This window comes from Acipenser ruthenus, chromosome 1 (genome assembly GCF_902713425.1).
Source record: "Acipenser ruthenus chromosome 1, fAciRut3.2 maternal haplotype, whole genome shotgun sequence".
NCBI lineage: Eukaryota > Metazoa > Chordata > Actinopteri > Acipenseriformes > Acipenseridae > Acipenser > Acipenser ruthenus.
The window spans coordinates 13,923,966-13,949,654 of NC_081189.1; the positions used below are offsets into that span (position 1 = coordinate 13,923,966).

Sequence of the window (25,689 nt, forward strand, 5' to 3'; positions counted from 1 at the left end):
GCTTGGACGTTTTCATCTGTCACAGTTTGTATAGTAACTGGACAGTACTTGCACACTTAAGTTGTACCTTCTTTCCTGTGCTGTTTTCTTACGGTCAGGGGCACATTCTTCTGGGGTTTTGTGTGGTTTTTACATTTCAACACACTTTGCAATTTTGTTTTAAATCCTCCCTATATAACTCTAATATAGCTTTAAATCCTGCAAACACTTCTCCGTTCCTAAATGTAATCTCGTTTTAAATCTCGCAAGCAGAGTCTCCAATAGAAATGTAGAAATTTGCTGCCACTCAGCAGTTGAGATGGGTTTAAAGTATTCAGATACTTTAGATACAAGTCAGGAAGGAGGGACATTGCCCAACTGCACTGTGAAAGGTAGTTTGTTTCTGTTTTTTTGTAGTGGATTTTTTTTTTAATGGGAAAGGAGTGAAGTCAACGTGAATACTGGTGTTTATTGGCTATACAACGATTTCATTTTTTTTTTTTTTTTTGTATCTGGTGTGTTTTTATTGGTTAAAACTGAAAATCAGAAGCCCTAATTTGTAATTTAATCATGGCAGCCTTTTAGTAGCAACTACATTATAAATGCTTTAATAGTATAATCATATGAACTAAAACATAAATAAAGATAACATAGTCAAACTTGCTTAATATCACTCCAGTTAATGTCACCCTAAGCTTAACTATCAGAATACAATAGGATTCAATTAGGCCAGACTTCTGAGAATGTCACTTTTGCTATCTCACTCCAGATACTGTAACATTCATCACATGTATCAGTCATACAACTGAATTACATTACACTTATTATCAACTTGGGGAAAAATATACCTTTATAAAAATTTAGTGCATGTTAAGCTTTCTAATGTTTTTAATAACCTGGGAGTTGCTTGTGTGCACTATTGTCTGTTGCACAACATCATTAAACACCAAATATTTTCAGTTTGCAACTCAATCCTACATGAATTTAGACTGAAACATAAGGCCAGACACAGACAGAAGAGCAGAATGAAAAGACAAAAAAGCACAACCAAAAAATACGTGCGAAAGCTGCTGTGATTTTACTATACCTTGCATGCCAGCAGGTCCAAAATCTTGCCTGGTTAGAAAAATAGCATGGTCATGGTGCTCTGAATGATCTGGATCGGACTTCTGCTGTGAGAATGCCCAGCGGCAGACACTCTCCAAGCTCCTTGATGGGTTTCCTCTTTCAATTAGGCTAATGGACTGATAGAATGAACACATCAGGCCTGTAGCACTTTAATATGCAGTTATTACAGATTCCTTTCCAAATCGTTCAATTTGGATTTATGTACATGTTTAAAAAATCTGTATCACATTACTTATCAATGTTCTTGTACGTTTTGTACACGTGTAAATTCGATTTTTTTTTTTTTTTTTTTAAAGCACACCCTCAGAGATTTGTAATTTTTTTCAGTTTTAATCCTTAAAGTATCAGAAGAATGAATGACACACATTACATTGTCAGTATTTTTTTTTTTTTGCTTGAAAGGTCTTACCTTTGCATACCCAAGCATAATCATTCGCACCAGCACTACGTTTATATGTGCGCCAAGGGATTCATCATGGTAAATCTCATTGACCTAAAAATAAAGAGAAAGAAACTTACACACAGAACTTTCAAAAATAAGAATACAAACTTATAATCTTACAAGAGAAATACATTGTTTAAATTATGTCAAATTTCAGGGTCATGTATCTGTTATACCATATATGATTAACAATATTTGAATAATCTAATCAACTGCACATATAAATATAGTCACTCTTTAACTATATTTATCCAGCTGGGGTTAATACATTTAAAGAATCTGACAATGGACCAAATATCAGATCACCATCTGAAGATGCCTGCACCATTAGACAAACTACATTTTGAAACGCTGCAAAGAGATTAAAAGGTTTAGTTTTTTTTAACCAAACACGTTTTGAAAAAAAAAAACACTTAATCAATAAAATATTGTCAGTTGATATTTCTTCTTTGACAAAAGATGTTATCATGTCTGTCTCACTGTCCATTGCTGACACTTAAAGGGGGTATACCAGAGGAAATGAACAGTTCAATACAATACTCTCTGAATCTGAAAAAGAGATTAGTGAAGGATCTACAGAAGCATTGAAATTGGATAGCATTGATGGATTATGTCAAGTATAGACAGCAGATTTTAAAAGAACAACAATAACTGCAGTTACCTTGACAACTATCTGTGGAAAGAACTTGAAGTACACAATTAAGCACTGCTGCGTATGGGCAATCCACACAGAGGCACTGGTTTCAAGCAAGTGGAAACTCATTACAAAAGTAACAATGAAGTCTGTATAAAAGCCTTCCTTGACATTTAGCTGGCTATTCAGTTTAGTTGTAGATTTAATCAGTTCTGGAAAAAGAAAAAGGCACAAGAGTAACTTTTAACAGAAACGTACCCCTATAAACGGCCATATACAATTTGTGAATGCAGGACTGTCAGAGAAATGAATCACTAGCAGGATGCCTCAGTGAAAAGAGTTGAGCATTGAAACAAACTATAATGAATCTTAGGGAAGAGTCACAGTTATTGCATGTGGCAGTGGGGCATTGTAAAAAGCAGCAACCACACAAATAAGGAAAAGGATCATTAGACAGAAAATGTCGTGTTTGCCACCTCAACCTTTCTTTTAGAAAAGCAGCTTAATTTGAGAGCACCGCTGGTATTTCTGTTTTGCAATGCGTCTGAGGTAGTTTATTTTTCACACATTTTGATTTTCAGAATGCAGAGTAGCATTTGAAAGTTGGCCATTTCAGCCAAAGTTTTAATTATTACAGCTACAAAACTATTACAAATTGGATGACACATTTGCCATGAATAAATAAAGTAATTAAATGTGTGAATTAATTGTGAATTAATTCTAAAAAGAGGCAGATGGAAATCCAAATAGGGCTCTCTCCCTAGTGTATAGTACATTCACCAGCACTAAATATCCACAATGAAGTAATAAACCAGACACATACAAATACATACTGTATTTTAAATTGTATCAGTGTTTCGAGCAACTGAATAGACCCCAAAGTGTTTAAACTACAATCTAGAAGAAGTAGGTCACACGAGGGCCGGGGGAAGAATCAGGCCTCTCACAACACTGATACGCCTCTCATTCATTAACTCCTTTGCACTCTACATATCAGACACACTTCCATCAAATAAGATAAAATCCTGTTGACTGTGAAAGCAATGGGATACGACGCTTTGATCACAATAGGAGTTTATTACAGTGCACATAAGCCACGTTGAATGGTTTCCATTGATCGGTCTGTAGCGTTTAATGTGATTTGTTTTTCAGGTATGAAAATCAAATAGCAAATAACTTTTCTATTGATAAATGAAGATTGACAACCCTGATGTAGAACTACTACCATTGTAGGCCATGTCATACAGACTGTCATGGGTGAATGGTGACACATAACTACTGTGTATGTATTTTTAAAACACCACGTGAAAGCACAAGAACACTAGGATATGAATCTGGTAGAAGCTTCCTTGGAGAACTTAGGTTCTCGGGTGATTAGCTGCCTAATTAAGCAGACAATTCTACATTTGGGAAGGCAGCTACAGGCCAAAATAAATCATCTACATGATGCAGAAATTGGAATCACATTTCTTGAGTTCCCCAGTAAACTGATAAAAGTTATAATATTACTGTATTATCCATTTGCATATTCGTTCAAGATTTAGCTATTCATTCGGATATTCGTTGTTTAAATTAGAAAAATATCCCAGGAGTAAGAATACTTCTTACTTTACCCCCTAAAGAGAGTTGGACCATGGCAGAGGGACATCCGGGGTCAAGTTTTAAGAGATGGGTGTCATCAGCATAGAAGTGAAACATGAGGCTGTGTTGGCGGATGAGGTAACCCAAGGGAAGCATGTAGATGTTGAAGAGAAGAGGCCCAAGAATAGACCCTTGAGGGACACCACTGCATCCAGCATAGAAAACAGACTGCATGCTTCCAGACAAGTAAGAGGACATCCAGGAGACAGGTTCCAGAGATCCCAGCATACTTCTGAAGGTGGTCAAGAAGAATGCTATGATCTATGGTGTCAAAAGCAGCTGTGAGGTCAAGGAAGACAAGCACAGAGGGAGCAGCAGCATCAGCATTAAGCAGATCATTCACAATCCGGAGCAGAGCAGTTTCAGTACTGTGATGCGGCCGGAAGCCAGACTGCAGAGATTCAAGCAGATTGTTATTCGTGAGATGTTTAATCAGCTGACTGGCTACAGCCCTTTCGAGAGTTTTGAAGAGAAAAGGGAGATTGGAGATAGGACAGAAATTAGATAAGACAGCCGGGTCAAGGGAGAGTTTGAGTACTGGCGTAACTTGGGCAAGCTTGAGGGCAGCAGGAACTGAGCCTGAATTCAGGAACAGGTTGAAAGTGTGCATAATGGAAAAAGCAAGATCAGAAGCACAGAGACAGATATGATTAGTTGGCCAGGGGTCCAAGGGGCACGTGGCAGTAGTTGATTTAAACAGTAGGCCGTAGACATTAGTAATGGAGAGAGGAGAGAAGGAGGAGAGAGTAGGAGGGGCAACCAGAGGCGAGTCAAGGTGGTCAAGTAGTAAACTGTGTTTGTGGTAGGAGAGCGTAGAACAGATGTTGTCAATTTTGTTCCGAAAGAAAGAGGAGAAATCATGACAGGTAAGACAGGAAGATGAACGGGAGATGGATATATCGGTGGCTGGATGTTGGACATGGTCAATGGTCTTAAAGAGAACATTGAGTTTAACGTGTCCCATAGTTATGATTTCAGAGAAGCAATTCACCCTGTGAGCGGCGAGCCCACGCCTGTAGCTACTGAGATGGTCGGTCCAGATCTTTCTGTGAACCGTTAGTCCAGACGACCTCCACTTGCGCTCAAACTTGCGACAGGCAGACTTAAACAATCGAAGTTCGAGGGTGTACCATGGGCAGTTGCGGTGTTTCTTGACCGTTCTGGTTGTAAGCGGGGTAACGGTGTTGATGATCCGAGTAAGGGTGGTGTTGTAGAGGGTCACCACATTATCAACCAAAGACGGGAGAGTACCAGTTAGACGGAATGAACAGACACATCCCGAGAGTATCAGAGGATTCAGCAGATTCTTGGAACGGAAGAAAATAACAGTATCAGTAGCAGAGGAAGGAGCAGGAAGATTAACATTAGCAGTGATTAAGAAATGGTCAGAGAGAGAGATATCTGAGACGAAGAGATTGGAGAGGTCAAGACCCCCGGTGTTGAGCAAGGTGTTAATATCATGGTAAAGTAGATCAACATGCCTGTTTTACAGTATGTGAAATTATTTCTTGTGTTCACATCTAAAAATATAAGTGTGACAGACAGATGTACAGTACAGACAGACGGATGTACAGTATATACAGACAGACACTTCCACATATACCCCCAATCTGATACTCCCAATAATTTAAGCTAAATAACACTTTTCCAGATGTATGCGAAAATGTAAGTGTGTAAAATATGTAAACAAAAAAAAAAGGTAATGTTATTAATATATAGTACATACAATGACTCTTAACTGATCAATCAATGCCTTTCTTTATACCAGTCTCACTGTCTCAGACACACTGGAAACCGTTGCTATCCTCCATAAGAGCTGTGTGAATCTCTGATTTAAAACAGAAACACATGCTCGTTAAACAAGCCCAATTTACTGGTTTTAATTTACTCTTGAGAAACAACTTGTGTAAAAAGAAATTCCATCTCATTAAAAAAAGGAATGAATATTTTAAATATTTGTCAGAATTTTTAAAATATATTAAAAACATAAAATAATACATACATATCCCCCAGCACTTTTTTACCCAAGAACAGAAACACCTACAGACACAAATACACTTTTAAAAGCTGTATAACAGAGCTCAAAGGTGTTATTCAATTCTATCTCAGGGATCTGAAGTATGACACATAAAATAAAAAAAATAATAAAAAATAATTTATTTGTAATTTTCTTTTAACACAAAGATAACTGAGTATCTATCTCGTAAAGATGCCTCTCTCTGGTATGGTGTGTAGTAATTGGCTCTTGAGTATTAGTTCACTTTGAGATTGGATTCAATCATCCCTTGAGGTTTATAATTATAATGATTACTGAAAATCAGTTTTGATTATTAAATACTGAATAATCCTTTATTTCACTTCCAGGCTCCTGCACAGAATGACTTGATCTACTGTACAAAAAGACAAATGAGTTACGGATATAGCCAGAAATAACTATTTTGTATTTAAATACAATGTTGCATAATGCAGTGTTTTTGTGTAAATGTATGTAGCTCATTACTAAACAGATTATTATTATTATTGTTGTTGTTGCTGTTGATGCAAACGTATTGCACCAATATGGCATTGTTTTCCCGTCTGCTCTTCAGAAAACAGAAATAATGACGCTATAATAATCATAGTATTTCACTGGACATGCGGTAAAGCCATTAACTACATTCCGTTGCTGTCTGCAGGCCTAAAACTGCGTCCTGAAAGTAGCTGTCATACTGTTGCTAGCTGTGGAACGCCTGTTTTTTTTTTTTTTTATTGTAATCAGAATGTGGTCACTGAACCCAGAAATATTGTTTATTGGCATAACTATATTTTTTAGGAGTTTAAGCATTTGTGGGCTTAAACAATTATTTAGTGTTATATTTGCCTGAAACAATAATGGATAATTGAATTACGATGCTTTTTATGTTTGGTTTTATATTAATTTTCATTGCATTTTGTATTAAAATTCACTCCCTTGTTATCATCGTAGCTGCAAGAACTGAATACTGTACTTACTGCACTGTACAGTTAAACAGAGGATAATAGATTCCTTAGAATCCACTGAAGACTGAAGGCCAAGGGATTCAAGGACCCAGAGCTCATTAACAGGAACCATGCACATTTTTACTCTTTGAAAGTTTTATAAGGGTTACAAGTTATTTTTTTAACATGTACAATGCATACTAAAATGATAATATTACAGATTTGGAATATAAATCTAAGGGAATTATACAAAGCAGTCAACAAAGGAAACCAGAGGGTTGGTATACATTATAATACATGTATTATATTTCATGATGATGTCTGCATTGCCTGCAGATGCAATCACTCATGTGTATGCTGTGATATATCTCACAAACGTTCAAGCTTATTGTTCTTCTATTTCCACAGTCTAACAGTGACACCTGCTGGTAGAGATAGGACTGCATAACTGTGTGTCTCGAGGCTCAATTGTCCTATACTAATTGGAATATCTGGTATCACTTAATGCAAGAGCAAACAATAACGCCTCATTAAATTCACATTTAAATAACACATTTGAAACAATCTTCCATTAAGTGAAGATGAAAGGGGATGCTGAAGGACAAAAAATGAGTGTAACCTTGTTAAAAGAGAGTTCTTTATTTGGGGAATAATTCTGTGATTCTGGATTCATGTTCCACTAAGTGCTTTATCATCTAGTACATTTTCTTTCAGACTGCCCCCACACTCTGCCAAAAACAGCTTAGAAAAATGTTACTTATAATATCAACTGTGGCACTTGTTCAACAAAATTATGGGTCTGCCTCACTTTTACACGCCTCCGAGTGGGCACTGATTCAGCTCTCTAATACATTTGCAAAGAAACACAATTGCAGGCTGCACGCAATTTCCATTTCTGTAACAAACAGATGCTTATACAATGATGCACACTGTGATAGCCGGGACTTGGGACCAACATGTGGCTGGGCAAATAATGCATGCATTTCTTTAGAAATAAACAAAGTTAGATTGCTAACTTCAAATATATACTCCATATGCATACTGTACTGTATAGACAAATCATCAGACCATTAAATGTATTACATTTTTCAGGTGCCTTTTTTCCAATTTAAAAAGCCTTTCTTTGTAAATGTTACCTCTGTCCACACACACTACCATACATAGAAACAAAATAGTTGATCCAGAGCTGGACTTGGTGCAATAAAAACTACTTTTGTAATTATTTATGAAAAGTACTAGATTGTTAGTACTGGAGACTGAAGCGATTTCTATGTATTCACTGGGATAGCACAACTAATGGCAATGTTAGCTTCCCCATAATACCCCTTGAACTGTTACAGGCCTCTCACACTTATGAGATGAGAGAGCAGATTGTTCAACCAGGATGAGAACCCATTGAGATCTGCATCTCTGTTCCAAGGGTGAAAGTACAAATAATGGCAATTGCAGTGTACAGTAAATACTGTAATGACCACTCAATCATGTGATGTATGAGGCAGGCTACAGCCCACTAAAACCACGTTGAGACAACCAGAATCATTTCACTTGTGACCTAAGCAGGATTCAGATCCTGGGTTTTCAGCTAGTGCTCACCACAATATTAAAATGTACAAGAGACTGTAAATATGCAGTTCTTGATGAGCAGTTTTTTTTGTGAGTGTCAGGTAGAGGACAATAGAGAATAAAGGATGACAAGACGATAAACCTGTTACTGTATATCACACAACAATAGTGTTGTATTTCCCTTGGTTTTTCTGAAAGGAGAATCCGCCCCTTAATCAAATACGTAATCATCGAACCATATATATATATATTATACACAGTGGTTTGCAGAAGTATTCACCCCCTACCAATAATACAATAATGTCACATTTTGTTGAATTACAAATAATGTATGCACAGTTTTTCAAATGAACTTTTTTTTATTCAAAGCTGTAATGGTTAAACCGAACACTGTTATATGAGGAGGAGGTTAAATGTCAGCAAAACTTGCAAAGAAAATATATAAAATTAAATTTACTGGTTGCATAAGTATTCAGCCCCTTAAGTCAGTACTTGGTAGAAGCACCTTTTGCAGCAATTACTGCTATGAGTCTTTTTGGATAGGTCTCTACTGGCTTTGCACAGTAGGATGGTGAAATGTTTGCCCGTTCTTCATGGGAAAATGTCTCCAGTTCTGATAAGTTTGTTGGGGATCGTCGTTGGACTGAAATCTTCAAGTCTCGCCATTCATTTTCGATTGGATTCAAGTCAGGACTTTGACTGGACCACTCAAGAATATTAATTCTCTTCTTGTTCAACCACTCCAGTGTGGCTTTGGCTTTGTGCTTTGGGTAATTGTCCTGCTGAAATGTGAATTTCTTGGCTGACTCAAACAGGTTTTCGTCAAGGATTCACCTGTACTTTGCACCATCCATTCTCCCCTCTATCCTGACAAGTTTCCCAGTCCCTGCTGAAGAGAACCATCCCCATAACATGATGCTGCCACCACCATGCTTGACAGTTGGGATGGTGTTGACTGGGTGATGTGCAGTGTTGGGCTTGCACCAGACGTAACGCTTGGAATTTAGACCGAAAACCTTTTTCCACATGTCTGCAGTATCATCTACATGCTTTTTCACAAGCTCCATACGTTCTTTAAGATGAGGCTTTTTGAGTAATGGCTTCTTTCTTGCCACCCGTCCATACAGGCCAGCTTTGTGTAGGGACCGGCTTATTGTTGATGTGTGAACACTGACTCCCATCTCAGACACAGAACTTTGCAGATCTCTCAAGGTCATTGTTGTCTTCAGAGTGATATCCAGAACCAATTTCCTGCTTGCCCGGCTGCTCAGTTTGGGAGGGCGACCTCATCTGGGTAGTATGATGCATCTTCCACTTCTTAATGATGGACTTCACTGTGCTGAGAGGGATAGTCACCGCCTTTGAAATTTTCTTGTAATGTTCTCCTGCTCTGTGCCTCTCTACCACTTTATCCCTGACTTCTTTCGAAAGCTCCTTGGTCTTCATGGTTGCTTTGTTGGATCACTATGTGAGTTGCAGCTTGAAAGTCTTTATATACCTGAGGGAAATTATCTACAAGTTAAACCACTTTTAGTACACACAGGCTGAAACCATTTCACTAATTTTGTGACCTTTCAAACAAATCATTTGCACCTGAGCTGATTTACGGCTGCAGTAGCAAAGGGGTTGCAACTGAGATTAATCTGTTGCGTAGATTCTACATGTAAAGTCTAATTTGAAAGCGTCGTGGAGTACGCTCAGGTGCCAACAAAATGTGAAAACTTTGCAGGGGGGTGAATACTTCTGCAAACCACTATATATACCAACTTTATCAACGGCCCTTGTCGTTGGTCATTTGTTTGGTTATTAAAAGACGAGTGGATATGGGCAGATTTATTTTTTATTTTTTTCATTATTTTTGATAATAATTGAATTATATTGCACTTAACATACTGTTGTCCTTTTTCTGCTTTTCTAGTTACCTATCGATGATTCTATAAGATCCCCTTCTTTTTTTGTATTTATTTATTTTTTCACCCAGAGGGAACAATGGTCTCCAGGACTTGATTAATTATATTATATTTATATCCTATTATCTTCTACGGGCTTGATTTACTACATGCTGGATTTCCTTCCAGCAACTACCCTTGAAATTTCTTCAGAATAGACGCTGCTGCTTCACCAGATTACAGAGCGTTCTTCACATTTAATCAAGGCATCAGGGAAATGAGCCTCAGCAGCTTACGAACTGTGTATCCGAAAACGTCAATGACACTGTAACTGCGCAAAAATATTAGTGTTAATTGTAAAAGATCATTTCAGTGGTTTGATTTTTGGGGCCTGGAGGAAGGGATACCCTTGGCCATATTTTCCCTAAGGTTTCCTCCTGTCACCTTGTGGGTGCACAAGGGGGTTTTCCTTACCTGAGCGCGGGGTGGTTTAGTTCTGTGAGGTGAAGTGTCACTTGTCCTGCTCGCTGGATAGTTTTCCTCTATAGTTAGTTGATTATAGTTTTGCAAGCGTAGGGGTGGCTATCGCGCTCCAATGGGCCAAATTCAAATAACAAATCATTTACAGGCATGCTGATCTGTCAGTTCAATAAATCATTAATTTCATTCCAATGGTGGGTTGTCTCCTTTCTGAATAGTGTTTATCAGTGCAATGGTTTTTAAAAATCAACATTTCCTAAGCAGTGTATTTTAAAAGTCTATAAAGGAGGAATGCTTTCTACTAAAAAAGTTAAAAAAGGATAAAAAAAAAGTAGAAATTGCTTTAATCTAAAAATAACATATTATTAAACACTCATATAGGGTTAAACTTATAAAAGACCACATCTGGCTGCATAGTTCCAAGTTAGAACCATGAAAAGAAATTTTAGGTTGCAGTTTAAAAACAGTGACTGTCTGACAAGATAATACATAAAAACATTAAAGATACTGGTTCATACATGTCATCACATTTACTGGAATTACAAAAGGAAAGAAACTGACAATTCTAACTTGTTTTTACATTCATAGTAACGTTTTGTATCTGTTGCCTGACAAAGGACAGCCCTGTAAACAATATGTTATCTTTCAAGTGTGTACAAATACATCCTTAATACATTTCATACTCGTTTTTAAATACAGGTTTGTTGTTTTTGTGTGTATGTGGGGGGGTTTCCACCAAATGGCCCAAAAGACAAGAAAAGAGATGCCTATAACCTAAATATACCTTTACCTTAAATTATGTTTCTGAAAACTAAAATTACTTTCTATACATACGATTATGTTTTATAACCATGTACATACGGTACTATTATGTTTTACAACCTTCTACACTGAAGGTTATTATGCCACGATCTTCTCACCCTGAACCTTTAACTAAAATACCCCACTTTGGTCAAAACACATTTCCAGGTGTCAACCATACTGATTTACAGCTGTCAAATTCTGTCTTAGATAGCTATGTTATTTGTTTTCACCTAATTTTTCATACTATTTAAATGGAAGGAAATATATTACAATAAACATTTTTATCACTATCACAAATGTAACCCCTGTTCCTTGAAATGTGCACAGCCACAGTGCAGCAAGTGGCTCATGTACATATCATCTCCATGAAAATTTGAACTGCGGCTGTCAGTCGCTGATATCCCTTGTCAGCAAAGGAAACACAGGCAGATACAAGATAAAAAAATAAGGTCTTGGAGAAAAGAGGAAGAAAGGAGAAAGAATTCAGTCCTGGGTAATGCCTGCAGGGTTCACATGTATATCTTTGCATATAGTATATTTATATATTTCTTCTAATATACACTATATTAAATCTTCTAGGGCCCAATGTTAATCACTAACGCTAAGGCAGAGACTGTTAGTGGCTTATTAAAGGGCACTCGGTGGGAGCAGTCGGACTTTGCGCTGGGAAGTGATTTTGCTGCCATGTTTTTATTTTTTTTACGCCAGCACTAACACCTCATGTCAGCATAAAAATTTGGGGCGTGGCCTCATTATGATGCTCACATGAGCAGTTTTGAATACGGGTCACATGTTTCTACATGTACAGTAAGACATTTCTCCTGATTGGCTAATCTTTTTTGCCTCCCACTTATCAAGGATTGGCCAGCGCTAAACCAATCGTGCCATGGTCCAGCGTTTGGGATATGGCAGAGGATACAACGCAAGCGCTGTTGAGTTAGCACATCTGTTTTTGTAGCGTTTATTAAAATTGGGCCCCTAGTCAAGTGATTGAAGGGATACAATCATTGCATTTGATGATAATGTTTGGAAAGTAAAACTTTAAATACATGGACAGGGAAAACACATCTCAAAAGTGTAAATGACTTGCTGTATTTGCCAGTTTATCCAACATTCAGAAAAGTCATTTTAAACTATCCAGGCTTGTCAAAAAGAAACAAATTACACACCTGTTGTCTAAAGTTGAATATATTCACTATATTTCATTTTTTTAATTTGCTAGTTCTGTACTGTTATCATTTTTTTTCTCTCTCTCAATGGTACAAACTTGACATGCTGTGTGAATGTGGTCCAATATGTTTACAAAGTTAAACTGCTACTCACTATGTTCATAAGTGTGAGGAGGTAGTTCTGAACATGTTCCTTTCCATGGAATCGCACAACAGAGTCATCGACCCCCAAGAGGACCTCAATGTTGTAGTCATCATCCCCTGCATGTCTGCGCCTCCTGAGGGTCTCATTCAGCTGTTCTGAGATGTGATCAAGCGATGCGGTAACATCAAGTTCAGGCTCTGATAAAGAAACAAAAAACATACAGCCTTCAACAAAATGCCTTATAGACAGTAATGTCTTACACAACTAGGTCTACTCAGAATCCATCATAGAAATAAAACGCACACGGTAACAGTTTCAGAAGAAGTACAGCAGCATCGGTAAATATCACCTTCATTACTAACAACTATGTTAGAACTTGATTACAATCAGTAATCAGTCTAACCTCAATGACTTGTAATGGAAAGAGCTGTACTACCATAGATAAAGCATAGAAATGTTTAATAAAGCATAGTGAAAGCATGATAAAACATGGGTAACCATAGGTGAGTATAGGCGAGTATTGAAAAACCCAGAAACCAATATTAATAAAACCATGCAAACCATGGTATAACCACAGGGAAAGTATGGGGAAACTGCTCAATTACCATGCAAATGCACCCTGTTAAACTTCCATAAGGGGTGATATGATGTAAATGAACAAGATCCAGTTTGATGTCACGTTAACCAATAGATTTTCTGAAACCATAATGAAAATCTCGTCTCTGAATCATCAGCCTGGTATTCTTGTTAACCACAGCATCACATAAATAACATCTTTCATATCCCACATCAAAAGAGCAGGGTTTCCCTGAAGCTGCTAAAAAATCTCTAAAATTCACTGTGTGCTACCCAGGAGCTAGACTCAAGCACCACACCTCAACCACACAGACTTCAGTTTATGAATAGCAAAGTTAACATAGCACACTAGTGGGAAATGCATGGACCAGCTCCACTTCTAAAAACTCCATACACTGGCAAAGGCAACACGTTTCATCTCCAGTGGAACTCTACCAATGATGTCATCTCTACAAGCCATACCATTTTTTTAGAATCTGAAAACAATCAAGTAAAATATTTTTTTTCCACAATACAGTACTTTAATGGATTGCTTCTGACAGTATTGTATATTGTCAATCTGATGAAACTGGAAGTTGTGACTTGCATGCATCCCCACACTTATCCTCTAGACATGTTTTTATCAGGTATCAGGACTCTGGGCAATCCATGACCTCTGCTGCATTCCTTTCTTTGCGTTCTAGAGCAGACAACTAATACATCACACATAATGAGTTCTGCATTAGACGTCTTGACTGTACCCCCCATCGTCTACATAATGAATACAGTCCTGTAATGCATTATCATTTCAGCATTGTAATAGCTGCATTCTAATTACTGTTAAATGGGGCACATCACATAGTCAACAATTGCTGGCACCACAGGCACCTACTGTATAAATAATGGAGATGAAAAGGGTTTTCTTGTATGAAAAAAGTAATTGCAGCAACTCTTGATCTTTTAGGCTGCAATGGTTAGTAATAGGGGCATAAGGATTAATTGTGCATCGATGAATCACAATACTTTTTTTACATGATATATCTTATTGCAACAGAATTATGTATCGTGATACAAGACCAAAAGCACAACATCGCTCATTGTAGATCACCAAATTTTCTCATTAAATGTCTTTTAACAAAATGGTCCATCATTAAATGACCATCTTGTTATGCATCATACAAGTAGCCAATCAGGATAATCACACGCATCGTGATTCATATCGTGACATGTATCATATCGTGAGATTAGTCATTACATCCCTATTTAGTAAACAAAAAATGTATTTTTGTGTTAACAACAAGCCAAGCAACAACAAAAAAATAACGGCACTCCCCAAAAAAGTACTTCCAACTTTTACTGTGGATATTTCAGCATCAGGGAATGCCTGGAATGGTGGCTCTGTTACATCCTCAGTATTATTCTTTTTGGGGCCCTGCAGTTCCAAAATATTTATACTAAAACAGACTCAAATGAAAAAAGCTGTTCTGTATTGTTTATTGTGGACATTGCAAAGATAATTTTAAAGCAGTATAGGAAACATAAGGAAACATAAGGAATGCCACTTAAAGGTCAGATATCTCACACACTAGATCTATTTTAAATAGTGATCTTAATTCCATCGCCCTGAAACTAGTGCACTGGGTTTGTGCTAATCGTCTCTTTTAAAAAGCTATTTTTTAATTTATATATATATATATATATATATATATATATATATATATATATACACAGTACTGTGCAAAAGTTTTAGGCAGGTGTGAGAAAATGCTGTAAAGTAAGAATGCTTTTAAAAATAGACATGTTAATAGTTTATATTTATCAATTAACAAAATGCAAAGTGAGTGAACAGAAGAAAAATCTACATCAAATCAATATTTGGTGTGACCACCCTTTGCCTTCAAAACAGCATCAATTCTTCTAGGTACACTTGCACACAGTTTTTGAAGGAACTCGGCAGGTAGGTTGGCCCAAACATCTTGGAGAACCAACCACAGTTCTTCTGTGGATTTAGGCAGCCTCAGTTGCTTATCTCTCTTCATGTAATCCCAGACAGACGCGATGATGTTGAGATCAGGGCTCTGTGGGGGATATACCATCACTTCCAGGACTCCTTGTTCTTCTTTACGCTGAAGATAGTTCTTAATGACTTTCGCTGTATGTTTGGGGTCGTTGTCATGCTGCAGAATAAATTTGGGGCCAATCAGATGCCTCCCTGATGGTATTGCATGATGGATAAGTATCTGCCTGTACTTCTCAGCATTGAGGAGACCATTAATTCTGACCAAATCCCCAACTCCATTTGTAGAAATGCAGCCCCAAACTTGCAAGGAACCTCCACCATGCTTCACTGTTGCCTGCAGACACTCATTCGTGTACCGCTCTCCAGCCCTTTGGCGAACAAACTGCCTTCTGCTACAGCCAAATATTTCAAATTTTGACTCATCAGTCCAGAGCACCTGCTGCCATTTTTCTGCACCCCAGTTCCTGTGTTTTCGTGCATAGTTGAGTCGCTTGGCCTTGTTTCCACGTCGGAGGTATGGCTTTTTGGCCGCAAGTCTTCCATGAAGGCCACTTCTGACCAGACTTCTCCAGACAGTAGATGGGTGTACCAGGGTCCCACTGTTTTCTGCCAATTCTGAGCTGATGGCACTGCTGGACATCTTCCGATTGTGAAGGGAAGTAAGCATGATGTGTCTTTCATCTGCTGCAGTAAGTTTCCTTGGCCGACCACTGTGTCTACGGTCCTCAACATTGCCTGTTTCTTTGTGCTTCTTCAAAAGAGCTTGGACGGCACATCTGGAAACCCCTGTCTGCCTTGAAATTTCTGCCTGGGAGAGACCTTGCTGATGCAGTATAAATACCTTGTGTCTTGTTGCTGTGCTCAGTCTTGCCATGGTGTATGACTTTTGACAGTAAACTGTCTTCAGCAACCTCACCTTGTTAGCTGAGTTTGGCTGTTCCTCACCCAGTTTTATTCCTCCTACACAGCTGTTTCTGTTTCAGTTAATGATTGTGTTTCAACCTACATATTGAATTGATGATCATTAGCACCTGTTTGGTATAATTGTTTAATCATACACCTGACTATATGCCTACAAAATCCCTGACTTTGTGCAAGTGTACCTAGAAGAATTGATGCTGTTTTGAAGGCAAAGGGTGGTCACACCAAATATGGATTTGATTTAGATTTTTCTTCTGTTCACTCACTTTGCATTTAGTTAATTGATAAATATAATCTATTAACATGTCTATTTTTGAAAGCATTCTTACTTTACAGCATTTTTTCACACCTGCCTAAAACTTTTGCACAGTACTGTATATATATATATATATATATATATATATATATATATATATATATATATATATATATATATATATATATATTCAAATAAATCATGTTGTAAGGCCAATACAACACCTTAGGCTGGGTTAAGTTTATCATTTGAAAGAGGACATGCCATATTAGACACTTTCACAAACAGCAGAAAAGCTATGAAGTTGCAGCTCACCCATAGAAACCTGTGCTGTAGGGGGTATCTTTATAACACAAATAAACTCACATACAGTACACAGTAGCAACAGTGAAACAAATAATAAGTACCTGTAAGAAATCAGTACATTATTTTAAAGTTCCAACACTTATTTTCTTTGAACAACAAACAGCACAGTGTTCGTTCCACATGCACTGTTGGAAAGTGGGTCACGTTGACAGATGTTCATTTACAACCTGTTGGCCTCAGAGGCTTTTATTGCTTGACATTCTTTGAAAAATTCTGACGCACACACTTGGCTTTCCCATAGACTGCTGGGCATGTCCTATAAAATAAAGCAGTGTAGACTAAATGAAATGTTAGGCATGTGTACGTTTAAACCTAGGGGGTTGACCTTTGTTGTTTTCACTTGCGTCCATCACACACCTGTTCCTGCTGCCTCCGATTAAGGATTGCTGTGGATTCATCTTCCCTGCTGGTGTGAGCGGCAGCATGCGTGGCAATCGTGTAAGAGCATCGGGAAAGGACACGGGCTGTTCTGGGCTCTTCTGGGGTGGTGCTGTATTACGTTGTGTTATTTTATTGTATTACTTAAATGTGGATTTTAAATGTTTCTAATTCTTCATTTGCTTTTATATGTCTGCTCTCTCTTTAAAAAAATGTTTTTATATTTTTATATTTTGTTTAATTTCTGTAAGTTGCTTTGGATAAAAGCATCTGCTAAATAAATAAATAAATAAATAAATAAATAAATAAAAATAAATTTTTATATATATATATATATATATATATATATATATATATATATATATATATATATACAGATTCCTTATGCTTATCTGAATAAAGAGTATGTGAGAATTAACAAGTCACCAAGTAATATACATCTCCCACCATGGCTGTGAAGTAACACAATGTAAATCACTGATCTGCATGTAATTGTGCAATGCAGACAGGCAGAAAGACAATTCCTTCCAGGTTGTTATTCTCTTAATAAAACTTGTTAATCCAAATTACATCACAATTGGTTGCCGAGGCAGAAATAATAATAATAAAAAAAAAACCCTAGCACCATTAATAAACCAAACAAGACAGGTTTCCAGCATAAAAGGTTTCCAGATTCCAATAAATAGTTATAATATCTATACTGTTCATCGATCAGTGCCAGAAGAGGGAAATCTATTAAAAAAAAAAAACATATCTTCTCTTCTGTTGACAAAATATATATTTGTGCCCAGTGAGATCCAGACATCAAGAAAATGTCATTTATTTTTTACCAAATGATTTGTGTAAAAGTGTACTGGTAAATTAAACCCTATAAATAATGTATTTTAATGAGTTCTCAAATAATATTGAGAAAAAAAAAATGCCCTTTTAAAATCCTCTTCTACATATTCACAGGGATGTAAGGGTTGTCAGTAGCCATCTACAGGGTTCTGTTTATTAATCTGCTAAAATGGTTAAAGTAACATAATGACACGATTGTTTAATGATTGCTCATTACATGGCTTACTGTGGAGGCTATAGTGACACCTTGGGGCTGTAGGACTAAATTACAAGTCATGAAAAACTCATAAGGCTAGCCTTCCCTGCCACCGACATGCAGTAAAACACTTTAGTATTTACGCAATCTAGAAATTCCTTCAGTACATTTCAAGACTTGTTAAATGCAAACAGCTGTTGCTGTACCAAAGAAACAGCAAAGCGATAATCTTAAACTCCAAACCTTTTCAATGAACCAGGTGTATGTGAGTTGGTGGTACTTTATAAAAACACTGAAGGCAGCTGTAGTGATGTGTAATATATTTAATTGTTTATCTGATAATCGCATACAATTCTGAAGTACATTTCTTTTGAAAATGTATGTACCTTATTCTGGTTAAAAGCATAAAACTGTGAGGCACACGTGAGACGCATTTCACAGGAATCTACTGCATGTGCATTTTCATAGGAAATGTGCTTCACTTTTTTAAAAAGTTAACAGGGATATATGCAAGTATCATGTATGCAATTCATTGGAATGCACTGTACTTGTATAATTCTTAAACTTTAAACCTACAGTAATAATATATTGGCACACCATGGCAACATTCTAACAAAAAAATCTGTAAATGTAGTTTTTTCTTAATTTTCCAGAATATATATTCACTCTCTGACACAACACTTAAAAACTGCTCTTACAACTAAATTAATTTCCTCTGCAACACGTATTAGGCCCCCACCTGTGGCTCTCACTCAAATTCTATGCAGCACAGACTATGTGTGCCTAGCAGCCCCAATACTTGCTGCACATGAAGTGATCTTACAATGTGGCAGTCAAATCTAACACCTGGAGAAATTCTATATAAAATCAGTGGTCGCAGCTACCAACTGGCACCTGCCATCTTAGTGAAGGAAGGACTTGCACATTATGAAAAATTATTAGGGAACAAAATGTTTTCAGACAGAAAAAAAAACCTTTTGAAAATCCTCTAAAATTAAAAATGTACCTTTAAAAAAAACCTCTGACCATTCCTTACCTCCAGATTGCCCTGAGCAGAAACATAAAACCTCTGATCTGGCAACACTGGGAGTAGCACACGCCGTTTTTCATGGCAACTTTACTTTGATAGTTTTTGTACAGTGCTTGTTTTGGTTTTTGTACGTCGGGCCGTATGTCCCACATGAGCTGCCATTGTTGGTAGCGTCATGTGGGTTTCCTCTCTGTGTCTGTAAATAAACCTGCACATCTGCAGGGAGTGTCAATCCCAACCTTCTGTCTCCATCTCCTGCCAATCCAGCAGCGAACACGCATGCACGGTATCCAGAGAATTCATTTGCAAGTACTCCTTACATCACAGGTAGCAAGACTCCTGTTACAGCATCACATAATGTATTTCCACTATGCCTATATGGTTACAATGACAGATGTTTAATTTGTGCAATTGAATTTGGGTCCTCATCTCCTTTCACAAACACTTCTTCATAACACGGATAAAGACATTTGCGTAAAAAGTACCACATTTATGATTTAATGTTTAAAGTTATGGAGAAAGAGGAAATAAGTTCACTTTTTTTTTAGTTCTAATTGTGATTGTGAGTGTTAATCTAGTATTTGAAACATTTACCTAATTTAATAACTGTCTCAGTTTAGTTCTATTGAATATCATTATAACACCTTAAACATCAACTAGGTATAACAGTTCTTTTGTCCAGATTCAGTGTACCACTTTCTGTTTCAAATATACTTGTAACATGCTGGTGACTCCAGTGGCCTCAAAATAGCTTTAAGAATTAGGTCATAAAATATAAAATACAAAGTAAATCTAAATAACAAGAAAAGATAACTCTGATATTTCCCCCCCATACCCAGTTGCTCTGTATAACCAGGGCTTCTGATTTTCGGTTTTAACTGGTAAAAAAAAACAAAAAAACAATAAAACACCCCTTACTGAGTGGCAGCACATTTCTATTTTTCTATACGAGACTCTGCTTGCGAGATTTAAAACGAGATTCCAATTAGGAATGGAGGCTTGTTCACGGGATTTAAAGCTGTATTACAGTTCAAATATATAACTGCAAATTGTGGCGAAATGTAAAAAAACTTCTACACAAAAAAACCCTAGAAGAATGTGCCCGTGACCATAAAGATTTAGTTGTGGAAGACAGCAAAGGAAAGAAAGCACAAGTTAAGTGTGCAAGTACTGTTGAGTTACTACTGTACATATTTTGACAGAAAAAAAAACACCCAAGCATTTTGGAAAGTAACCGAAAACAATAATTTCATACATTATATAAAAAGCAAAAGCCCCGGGGAAAAGAAAAAAAAAACTATTTAGATAAAATTGCTAAAAATAAACACTGAAAAATGAAATGAATAAAAAACATGAGTAACCAGCTCATGTTTAACCAGTTCCCTACTCAATTCGGTCACCTGTGCTACTGTAAACGTTTTTCTTTTTCTTTCATGCAAGTTTATAAAAGGTCTGACAATGACATCAACCTATGCTGAAATTCCAAAGAAATGTTTTACTTGGAGTACATTTCCAAGCTGCATGTGTATTGTTGAGCCAAAGCTTTTCCTGTTAATCACTGACATCAGATAAGTGATTCACTCCCCCAAAAATATATATTTAAAAGTTAAACGGAAATGTTTATGGTAAACATGACGTCAGTTGTTCAGGTTTTCCTCATTTAGGCAATGCCAGGAAGTACAATCACAATCACAAACAGCTTTAATGAATGGAAACTGTTATTAACCTCGCTACTATATCTACATTTAAAGTAAAAGTGCTTTTCAAATTTAAGATGGTCTATTCTGGGCATGTGCCAACTTGTTTACCAGCCAAGGTAAACCAGCATGTTTACAAGCATATATCACCCTAGTTCCTGTGATGCTGTATTACTTAATGTATGCTGCTGATTTTATTAAATTATCAATAAATGTAATTTTACTTTATCATCCAAACGTATTTCTCCACCCCTTGCAATACACAGTATGACAGGATTACTGGCAGTTAGAGAAGAACAAAAACAGAGAAACACATGCTGAAATGACTGCCATGTTTTGATGGAAAAACTTGGTTGTATTTCTGGAAGGAGAATCCGCCCACTAATCAACACGTCATATCCAAGTGCCATAAATAACTCTGCTTGCATTCATGTCGCTTCTTTTTGTTTGGCCTCTCAGTCACGCGCAGCAAGGTCAAACAGGCAGACGGACATCTTTAGAGCCTGGAGGAAGGGCTACCTTCAGCCATGGATTCCCTAAGGTTTCCTCCTACCAGCGAGTAGGGTTTTTTTCCTTACCCGAGTCCCGAGCGGTTCGTATTTAGTTTCTGCAGGGTGCGTGGCAGGCCAGAGAGGCCGGGTTCTCCCTCAGTGCATTTCATGCACGGGGGGCGGGCCCGTGTTTCAGCGGCTTACTTTTCATTCATCCATTTCCTATTTTTGGGGGTAGGTGGCAGGGTGCCACTGCAGTTGTTGCATTAACCATTCATCTTTTTCTTTTTCAGCTTGGTTTGGCGGCTTTGTCTTTTGGGGGAAGGTGGCCCAGTGAGCCACTTCCTATCTACGGCACGAGACTACATTGTGGATCCACATTGTGGATTCTCTGTGCTGAATTACACCAGGCTCACCGCTAGTCTGCCCATGTCTACTCTCTGAATAGTAAATTATCCTGGAAGAAATTGAAATGCTGACAAAACAACTTCAAAAATGACAGGTTGTCAGAATATCTTTCTAATGTTTTTTTTTTTTGTTTTTTTTTGTTTTTTTTTAATTATCTGTCATCCTCTAATATGGACTACATCTTGTGTTAGAAATCTATTTAAATTGATATGATATACACTATATTACCGTATTGGGACAGTAAGGACATATACAAGGTCATAAATTCACAACTGTTTATTCAACTTCTAATCATCTGTAATATAGCACCATTCCCTTAGAAAAGTTTAGCATGGTAAGTTTTACCATCTTTTTCCCATGGTGATACTCTGCATTTTCCATAGTTTAGTTTATTAATATACTTTAACATACATTATTGTTCTTTGCAATGCTTTACCTTGCTTTTACTATGCTGTATTCAATTATGCTATGCTTTTACTATGGTTAACATTTGGATTCCTCCATCCCAGTGAGTGCCAGTTCAGTAATAGATTGTGGTCTGTTGACTCTAGCCCTCAGGCAGCGCTCCAAGACGTCCCAGATATTCTGTCAACCTGCCAATTTTGAAGTTGTTTTGTCAGCAATTCAATTTCTTCCACGATAATTTACAATTCAGAAGAGAGACCCTGGACATGGGCAGATTAGCCGTGAGCCTGGTGTAATAAAAACTTGGCAGTTATTTCATTGTGTTTCTCTGTTTTTGTTCTACTCTCACTGCCAGTAATCTCATCAAACTGTATATTGCAAGGGGTAGATAAATAATTCTGGATGGTAAAGTTGAATGACATGTATTGGTCATTAATAAAAACAGAGACTAGCAACAGCCTCTTTGTCCTTCTTTACTGCTCTCCAACACTGACGACCTCCTATGAATTCTGTGCTATTCAAATTATTATTATTATTATTTATTATTATTACTATAAATACGGCTACAGGTTCAGAAAATGTATACCAATGTGTGTAGTTTTCATCTGGGTTGTTTCGCTTTTTATGTCGTACAATGCAAGAATGTCTTCATCCAAATGTCTTTGCATGTCTTGTGAGGAAACCAAGTTGAGTCACCTCTCCAGTTCCATCTGTACCTTGTTAAACTGTATCTTGACAAACTGTGTGAAGATGGGGAACACTTTTATACCTATAGTCATGTTTGAAATAATACAAATGCTAACAATAATTTGAATAGTACAGTACTTATAGTGAATTCACAGGATGTGTTCAATGATGGAGAGCAGTTATGAAGGACAAAGAGGCTGTTGCTATTGCACTTGTTTCCAGGGCTACTGTAGCCTTTGACCTCTCTTAACTCACTGCATGACATGGGTACATGGGATAGAAATACAAATATGGCTGCACCATCTTGATCTACAATGTGATAAAAATTACTTTTCAGATGGGAATTACAAATCCCAAATACAAGATACTGTGATTGTGCGTTAAAAAGACATCTTTCACCATACGTGTTCTACAGGAGAACTCATATCCTTGACACAAATGAGGACATATTCAATATTTACAATACATTTAGTACAGGAAACTTGTGTGATTTACTCTAGTACTGTAAGAATAAGATATGAAATGTATTTGCTAAAATGATAGATTACAGTGGATTACGTTTGGAGGACCAATCACGTCATCATGGGGTGTCCACTAGCCAGCACATCTGGAGCACAGCAAACATAGCCTTTCAAATCATTGTCTCTTAAAACAGTAGGGATATATTTATATTGTTTAATATTGCATTATTATAAATAATGTCAACATTGTGGAAGGTTGATAGTTTTTGAGGATTCCACAATCCAATTGCGTGTCTTCTGTTGACCTTGATAATGAGTGAGGCACAAATGGCAATAGAGAAATACAAAGACACATAAAAGGGTATTAATCAGATAAGAAATTAAATATTTAGAATATTAGAAGGTGTAAAGCATCCATTTAAACTGTATACGGATACTGAACTTTAATGGCTTTGCAAAGGCCATACTTTACTTTATGTCCCATTGCTGTCTGTGTCTAATGTCTTGAAAGAGGAGATTGTTCCTCTGAGGCACAGATGTTTCAAGGTGTTAAAAATGTCCATCTGTTTTTCTACGCTGTAAAGCACCATACCTCTCTGAGCCCAGTTATTTTATAACCCTATATTATAAAGTGTTGGCTCCAACTTTTCTTTCAGAAATATGTCCAATCTGCAGCTACAGCATTTTTACTGCAGAGATTTAAAAACATGCAAAGAAAAACAAGACAAGGCTGACAATAACTGTACAGCCTTTACAATTTCTCTTATAAAATGTACAGACTAATCAATGGAAAGACTGCAGACATAAATGACCTTAACCACTAAGGTACACTGTGATAATCTGTCGTGGGAAGAGGGACAATTCTAATTCAGTCATATATTGTAGAAGGTAAAACAAAGCATTTCAGACAGAATGTGGGAAAATATGTATGTCAACCTCTTTATCAAAGCAACAGAGTAACTTCAAATGCCCCTTCATTGATACCATGACTCACAAGTTGGCCTTGTGTTCACAATGGCTCATTTCCTTCCAATGTGTCACCATTGTGTTGATCATTAATGTGCGAGAATGCATTATTGTCCTTAATTGTTCAGTTGTCACTAAGTGGATTCCAACCCTCTTACATTCCAGCGTTTAACAGATGTTTTGGGCCAATGAACTGTGGATGTCCTCCCTGCACCTGCTTTTACACACTGTTTTGCCAGCTCTGTCAACCAATATCAGAAACCAGCTTTGAGATAAAAGTTATTGTAGGCAAATAGGGTTATAATTAGGGCTTCAGTGCTTTGCCCTGGCTTTTCTCCTCTCCTTTAAGAATTCAGTTGATACCTGTTAAGTCATTCATGTATCTCAATCACAACTGAGAAATGTGTTAATAGTAAAATTGATTTAATTTAGTGTTTTTTTTTTGTTTGTTTTTTCTGTGAAACAACTACATTGGCTTTTAAATTGGCCAAGCCTTCATTTTTGATTAACAAGCAGAATGTACAATAAAGCTATAATGAGTATTTTATAGCTTACACACTTTATTACAATTGTTCTGCACTGCATATTTACATTAATAAAGAGGAGTCGCTTCTGCTTTGAAATTAAAAAGTAAGACTTAAGATTTAAAAGACAATTTAGTTGTTTCACAGGAAAGTCCTGTAAATTAAATCAATTTTACTAATAACACGTTTCTCAGTTGTGACCATGATACACGAAAGGCTTAACATGTATCAACTGAATTTTTAAAGGAGAGTAGAAAAGTCGCCGGAAAACACCAAAAATCAGAAATACCGAAACAGTCTTAAGTCTGAAGCAGTTAAGACTATCAAAGATAATCAATGTCTTCCTTAAACCCAACAGCTAGACGTATTAAACAATAAACAACAACAACAAAATCTGTTGTTGAATCTGTCAAATCGGATCCTTTAAGATATGATACCCTCTATTTACCAATGGACCTCTGGCATTCACACATTCTGCTATCAACTGAACAGTACTGATAGAAACTGATCAATGTACATGGGAATTCAATTTCACTTTCTACATGCTGTCACGTCACGTAACTGCCCAGTTTAACCATGTTAAATAAAAGAAAACTGTACCGTTAAGTTTAAACAAGATTTTTTTTGCCGATCTTCAGTCAGTTTGGGTTTGTGTG

General features: G+C 36.9%; 1 protein-coding gene across 4 annotated transcripts in view; it reads right to left on the minus strand.

Moving 5' to 3' along the window:
- Positions 1-25,689, minus strand: part of LOC131703069 (A disintegrin and metalloproteinase with thrombospondin motifs 3-like) — a 95,178-nt gene that overhangs the window by 37,104 nt on the left and 32,385 nt on the right. For all 4 annotated transcript variants that reach the window (XM_059006141.1, XM_059006081.1, XM_059006017.1 and 1 more), the window contains exons 5-7: positions 12,842-13,029; positions 1,517-1,600; positions 1,067-1,223 (exon numbers count right to left, since the gene is read on the minus strand). In XM_059006141.1, coding sequence (XP_058862124.1) covers positions 1,067-1,223; positions 1,517-1,600; positions 12,842-13,029 — 429 coding nt within the window. The remainder of the gene's footprint in view (positions 1-1,066; positions 1,224-1,516; positions 1,601-12,841; positions 13,030-25,689) is intronic.